Source organism: Chelonia mydas, chromosome 27 (genome assembly GCF_015237465.2).
Source record: "Chelonia mydas isolate rCheMyd1 chromosome 27, rCheMyd1.pri.v2, whole genome shotgun sequence".
NCBI classification, from domain to species: domain Eukaryota; kingdom Metazoa; phylum Chordata; order Testudines; family Cheloniidae; genus Chelonia; species Chelonia mydas.
In genome coordinates this window covers 5,727,869-5,735,182 of record NC_057860.1, presented here as the reverse complement: position 1 = coordinate 5,735,182, position 7,314 = coordinate 5,727,869, and the positions used below count along the sequence as shown (strand labels likewise).

At 51.2% G+C, this 7,314-nt stretch overlaps 1 protein-coding gene across 1 annotated transcript; it reads left to right on the top strand.

Moving 5' to 3' along the window:
- The first annotated feature begins 1,832 nt into the window (after positions 1–1,832).
- On the top strand, positions 1,833–2,459 carry RPRML (reprimo like). The gene has a single exon (XM_037887029.2). It carries the CDS (start codon positions 1,976–1,978, stop codon positions 2,309–2,311), a length of 336 nt encoding a protein of 111 aa, XP_037742957.1. The 5' UTR covers positions 1,833–1,975; the 3' UTR covers positions 2,312–2,459.
- Positions 2,460–7,314: the final 4,855 nt, after the last annotated feature.

The window sequence follows — 7,314 nt, the reverse complement described above, 5'->3', positions numbered from 1 at the left end:
CAAGCCTGAGTGACCTAGTTGACCCAGGTTCTGAGACTCACTCCCGCGGGTCTTGTTTTGCAGGGTAGATGTCCCGCTGGTTTCCCTATCTATAAGACGGGGATAATAGCTCAGATCCTGAGAGGCGTCAGTCATGTTTGTAAAGGAATTCCCAAGGCTCAGCGGAAAGACGGGATGGAAGATCAAAGGGATGTAGGACGCAAAGCACAGACTGTGGAGATTAACCCTGCACCAGTGGGTCTGTCTTCTGGGGGACTGAGTTTACAGAGCGACTGGTAACCAACCCCCCTCCCTACGGGATGGACGTGACGCGCCAGCCCTAGGAAGGTTATAATAAATTCAGGCTATAGACAATGGCTGGTCCTGCTCTCACCTCTGCCCCCAGCATCTGCATCAGCTGCCTCTGGGTTTGGTCCCTACACGGATTTCAGGGGGTGGGGAACTGGTCTGTCCCACCCACTCAGTCTCTCCTGGGGTTGGTCAGACACAGGAGGCCCCTAACAAGAATGATGGAGCAGCAGAGTCCAGCCAGTGGGCCAATGCATCCCCCAAAATAACAGACCGGAGCCCGAGTCCCCTCCGCTGGTGGCAGGACTATTGGGGGGGAGGAAGGGGACCTCATGGGAATGGGGTCTGGAGATAGGGGATAGCTACCCCCACTTCGAAGCTGCTTTCCTAGCCAGGGAGTGAGGGAAGGGGTCTTGGCATTGCTAGGACCCACCTGCAAATTCTTATTCCATTCCCCACCTCTTCAGAACACCATCTGCTCTCCTCCGTCCCCTTGTCAGCCCATTTCTTCCCTCTGCCTTCTGCTCTCCCCCTGCCCTGGCTGGTCTCTGCTCCCTGTCTTCCCAGTCCATCCTGGGAACTGGACAGGGCGAGGGTCCTGTGAACAAAGTAGCAAGTGGGCATGTGGTTAAGGCTGATATAATGCACATGCCCAAGGCAGCAGAGCTAAGGGTATGTGCATGAGGGGGCACAGCAACCTTCATTGTGTCCCCTCTAACTTCTGAGCGCTCAGCTTGGCAGCCTTAACATTCCTGGCAGGTTGTTTTTCAAAGCGTGGGAGACCCAGTGCGGGAGACGTAGGGGGCACAGCCCTTGGCTGGGGGTCCAGAAATGGGTGGGATGGCACTGAACTGGGGGAGGAGGGATGTGAGGGAGGCAGCACTGACCTGGGGGAAGTCAGGAGTGGATGAGCGGGCAGCAGGGAGTGGGGATGGGGGTCAGGAGTGGGGAAAGCCATGTCAAGGGATGGGGGTTCAGGGGTGGGTGGGAGACAGCAGTACCCAGCACTAGGCATGTGTGTCAGGATTAGGCGGAGGCCAGCACGGTCTGGGCAGTCAGGAGTGGGAGAGGTTAGCAATGAGTGGGGATGGTGGGGGCTAGGAGTGGGTGGGGGGCATCACTGATCTGTAGGTGGGGTGTTGGAGGGGGAGGGGGGCAGCAGTCCTGGGGGACCAGAGAGGGTGGAGTTGACAAGTGATGATATTTTAGCACCACGTAGACTTTCGATTGGAACTTGCATTTGTTCAGTTCCCAGCCTGCAGGATTCAGCATCTTCTTTCTGTGTTAATTTCACGACTGGGAATGTGCATCTCTGCTTTGCTTTCCTAGAGCACTGGGGAGAGATTAGGGATTTTGCGGGACCAGGGACGGGGTAAATTGCAATCTCCTGCTTGTTTGCTTGTAGATTTCCCCTCCCTGTACCCACCTTGCCTTCTCTCTCTGCTCTGTTTGGGGGCTCATGTTTATAATATCCTTGCACAGAGGAATCAGTGAGTGAGACATCTCTCAGCTATGCAAATTGGCTGCCTAGTTGCTTGCTGCCTAGAAGAAGTTTCTCCAGTACCTGACGCTTCACCGTGAGGAGAGTGCGGTAGTGACGAATCTACCCCAACCCCTGTCTTGGCTCCAAACCAAAAGTGGCTTTTCTCTCTTCCCTTGGGTGGAGATTCTGGATTAAAACAGCAAAATGAATGGGACCTTTTTCAACCAGACTGTCATGGAGCAAGGAGTTTATTCCAACAGGACCCAGGACCTAGGCACTTTGATGGGTTGTTGCAATGGCACCAGCTCGGTGGTGGCCAGCGATGGTGGGTCCTCCGTCCTGCTGCCCGATGAGAGGAGCCTCTACATTACACGGGTGGTCCAGATTGCTGTGCTCTGCATCCTCTCCTTGACTGTGGTGTTTGGGATCTTCTTTTTGGGCTGCAACTTGCTCATCAAGTCGGAGAGCATGATTAACTTTTTGGTCAAGGACCGCAGACCGTCTAAGGACGTGGGAGCTGCCATCATGGGGCTGTACTGAGAGGATACCAGGAGTCTGTAGGCAAGTGAATGGTATGGAATTCCGGTCGAGAAGTGCAATCCCATGCACATGGGGGGCCGGGTGTGGAATCCGGATTTGTTGCAACATGCTGGTGTACAGGGTAAATCAACCCTTCTGTGCTGAATGAAAGACGTGCTGGCGAAAGGGACGGAGACATCTTTCTGGCCCTGTGTTAAGCACAATAATAAAATTGTCATCCTAATGTTGCATGCAGAAATGTGTTACGTTTTGCATGAAAACTTGCAAAAACAAAGTGAAGGTCTGGAATCTTTTTGGCTGTTACCTTGGATACTGTTACCCGTTTCTTAAGGCTTTTTTTTTAAAAAAAACAAAACAAAACAAAACAAAGCAAAAAAAGTGAACTGTGGTGTGCAAGCCAATTAAATGAAATGTTTGTGGGGGCAGGGAAAGTGGGGTGCTCTTTGAGTCTTAAAGCCAGGACTGCATGCTAATGAATGTGCCTGTCTGTTTCTATTTCGCACCTCAAGCATGGATCCTTTTGTAAATCAAGAATTTTGTAATTGGAAAAGCATGTTCTTTTTCTTGTTGTTTTTAAATGCCTGAGATCTCCTTGTCCATGAACTGGGAGTTTCTTTTATTTAATTAAATTTAATTATTTATTTACACTATATTGAAAGAAGAAAAGGGAAAAGAAAACAAAAGCATGGTTTTGTTCTGGGACCGTTTTTGAATGTGACATTGTTAAATCCTTGGGGTTTTTTTTTGTAGTTTTGAAAACCAGTGAAAGTTGAAAAAAACCCAAAAAACTGTTTCAAATGATTTCGCAGTTGTCTTCATTTTGTGTGTGTGTGGATTTTTTTTCAATGACAGCTCCAGAAGGTTAAATACCCCCCTCTTACTTTTGCAGTTGAACTCACATTTAAAAAAAATACGATTGAAACTCAAAATACCACTGTCTTGGGTCCCATTGACTAATACATTAACTGGGAACTGTTTTTTCGGGGTTGCTGCTAAATCGCTGCCAAGCACTGAAGCATAAAGGTTCAGCAAAGGCAGCTTGCAAAGCAAGATTCTGAGTTGAAATCTGCGTTCTCTGCGATTCTTGTAAAGCTGTCAAAATCCGGATATGTGAGTGAAAGGGAAGAGATGACAAAAAGGACTCCTGACCTTTTCACTATGGTGAAATGATTTCTCGGAGTGTGGGTGTAGGCCTCCAAATATGCTGCTTACTGTCTCCCTTTTGTGGTGGGGATGTGATACCGGTTAATGGGGAGTGGGGTAAAATTAGGATCTGTTGCACCAGTGTAAAACTGGAGTAACTCCACTCTGGATTCACCCAAGCTGTAACTGAGATCAGAATCTGGCTTATCATTACGATGGCTGACCTTTGATAGCACATTTCCCCCAGGGATTCCAAAGCATATTAGTGAAATACCCTAACGTGAAATACAACTAGCGCAGTGCTAAGTCTGTTGCTCTCCAGCCTGTGGGATGCAATGAGTTCGTGATGACCAAGAAACTATGGCAGAAGGACGGGGATGTCTGTCCTCTGACACCCCTCCACCCCACTGAAACTAGCTAACAACTAGGGGCCTCATCCCATTGCACTCTATGCAGCCTCAGGCACTGCTGTTACGATCTGAGAGTGTTTTACAGCGGCTGTGCACAGAGGCAAGTGGCTACATGTGGTGCAGGGCAAGGCGAATCAGGCCTGGCAGGAATTTATCCTTCTCCCCTTGAAATCCATGGAAAGGTTCCCATTTGCCTCAGTTGTATGCAGGATCAGGCCCCAAGGCTATTTACTCTTCTGCTTTGCATCCTGCATTATCATTTACATCTGTGCAAAGCACTACCAAAATCAGCAAGGTCGCCGCTGTGTGCTGGTGGGCGTAGGCAGGGAATAATGTAATATATTACACCCACAGTGTCTATTGTTTGTGGTGGGAATGCGATCCTGGCTAATGGGCAGTGGGATAAGATTAAGGTCGATTATACCAGTGTAAATCCAGAGTAAACTCCACGCTGGAGTCACCTGATCTGTAACTGAGACAGACAGTTCTGGGCAATGGAGAATTAAACCCGATGCATATTAAAGCCCTGATTCTGCAAACCCGTAGGCATTTGCTTCACTTCCCTACCGTGAATATTCATGGGCCTATTTTTGGTAGCGAAGTGAAGCAAGTGCATCATGTTTGCAGGATTGCGCCCTATGGCTGCAACTGGGTTTCCATTTTAAACTGGGTTTTGGCCCCTTTGCTAAAATCGATCAGCCTCACACCTGGAAGGTGACAGATGGTGCTGAGGTAGAAGTGGGAGTTAAAAACCCCTCTAGTATTAAGAAATGCAGGAAATGCTGAGCTGACGTTGCGGTTCCCAAATAAGGCCCCTAAACCACCTTAACTCTCACCCGTAGCGATGCCCTGAGGAAGTCAGAAACTTGTCACAAACTAGTTAGTTTCTCACTGGAGCTAAAATATTCCCCTTTTAGCTGGATGGTGCTGGTGCCTTTTTCTGGTGATACCCGGCACCCATCAGATCATTCCGCAAATCCCTGATTAGCCAAGCAGCACCTGGAAGGCAGCATTCCCAGTGCTCTGCTGAGGGCTGTTTCTGAGACACACTGCGGACACCCAAGGATCGGGTCGTACGATTCCACATCTCAGCCAAAAGGAAAAGGAGGACTTGTGGCACCTTAGAGACTAACCAATTTATTTGAGCATAAGCTTTCGTGAGCTACATCCGATGAAGTGAGCTGTAACTCACGAAAATTTATGCTCAAATAAACTGGTACATCTCAGCCAATTATCCAAATGTCTTTAGACACCAGGTTAGCGCGTCTCCGTGTTTTTCAACCACCTATGCCCAGATCATGCACAGGGAGAGAGCGCACGGGAAAAGAGCAAGTGTCACTGCGGAGACCGCTCATCACACATGTTGGAGTCACGTGTGTAACCATCGATAACCCAATGCTCTGCGAGGAATGTTTTCGATGCTCTGCATAGAGGAAGGCATTGCAGAGTTACAGTGATTTGAGTTTGCATTCCAACATATGTGGGGGGAGGGGGATTCCCTTTTAACTCTTAACCGGCAGGGAGGAGGACAGAAACCCCAGACATGTGCCTGCAGCTTAACAGGAAGTTTGTAGGGGAGCGTGGTTACAGGTTATTTATTTATACACAGGAGCAGCCAGAGTGACACTCAAGCTCCGGGAAGGATTGTTCCTGCCCCGGAGAGCTTGCAAGGTCTCATTGCACAGGGGATGAATGGAAACTAGAATTGCCTTAGCAGCTGTAGCCGGTGACAGTTCCCAAGCTGGGTGAGATCCTGATCTCCCCAACACTGGGGTCAGGGCTGTGGGACACCAATGGGCCTGACCCCCTGCACTGCGCACCAACACTTCCCGCTGGGCACCGGTTCTTCTCTCACTGACACTGGTTTACATCAGTGCACTACACTCCCCTGGGTTCAGCCTGGCCCAGCTTGCCGCAGGGCCTGAGCGGGGTGGCAAAGAGGGCCCTGTGCTACGTGTGTGCCCCAGTTCTCATGGGGGCAGAGGGTCCGTTTGCTTTCCAGCACAAGTTCAAGCAGCCTTCTACCTTCAGGAGGCCATCCCGGGGATCACGCTTCCTGGCTATACCCACTCCCTCCAGATTCAACCCAGGGTGCGCGGAAGAATGAGTCCCAAAGGGCAAAGTGACTGGCCATCGCTACCATGTGAGCATGGCAGCATTTCATACCCGCTTGGGAGAGGTGCCAAGGCCTAAGCAGTCACTAAGGCGCCCGTCCGTGGTAGGCCAGGCCTGATGACTATAGGTGGGTCCATCAGTGCGAGTTCGGAGTCAGGACTGGCTGTTTGGGAAGCTGGCGGGAGTGGAGCCGGACTGCGCATGGCAGAAGCCTGCTGGGGGAATTTCGGGCCCCGCTGAGCTGCATTCGCTACAGAAACAAGCCGCGGTGACTGTCCGAGCGACGGTATCTCAGCCGCTTCCGACAGCTTTCCGAACCCCATGCCCGGCACGCGACGAGCACCCGTGGCTGTGTGTGGCGGTAGATACACTAGTCACATTGTGATTAACACAGCTCCTTGTCACGGGGTCCCCGGGCGATGCTCTGGAACTGCTCCCTACGAAGCCAGTCCGGACTCTGGGGAAGTCTGCTTTCTGTGAGCAGCCTGTCTCCAGGACACACAGCTCTCCCGGCTCCACCTTCCTGGGTCTGACCTCGGAGCATTCAGCATCCTCTGCCCCTCCGTGTGCTTCCCACAGCGAGTCTGCCCAGGCGGGCTCCTGGGGAAGCCGGAGGGTCCTGCCCCCCAACTCCGCAGTCAGACGTGACTCTCAGCCAGCCAGTAAAACAGAAGGTTTATTAGACGACAGGAGCATGGTCTAACACAGAGCTTGTCGGTGCAGAGAACAGGACCCCTCAGCTGGGTCCATTTTGGGGGGCAGTGAGCCAGACAATCATGTCTGCACTTCACTCCTTGTCCCCAGTCAGCCCCGAACTGAAACGCTCTCCAGCCCCCTCCTCCTCTGGGCTTTGTCCCTTTCCCGGGCCAGGAGGTCACCGGATTCCTTTGTTCTCCAACCCTTTAGCTCTCACCTTGCAGGGGGGAAGGGCCCAGGCCATCAGTTGCCAGGAAACAGGGTGTCGGCCATCCTCTGTGTCCAGACCCCTGCACACACCTGCCCTCTAGGGCTCTGCAATGATCATACACCCTTACCCCACCACCTAGATACTTAAGAACTGCCTAGGGGAAACTGAGGCACCCCCACAATATTCAGAGGAAACATTAAAAACAGTCCCGCTTCGTCACACTCCTGTAAACCAATAAACCAGGAAGCTCTGCGAGCTGGGAGACAAAATGGAGAATAACAGACAGGTAAGAACGATGGTAATGAACAGTCGTATAAACTGGCTGTTAGCAGCAGTACTATGGGGGTGTCCAAAGGCTCCACATGAGATCGGGGCCTCACTGTGCAGGGCGCTGTACATACACGTGTAAAATACCATCGCTGCCTCAA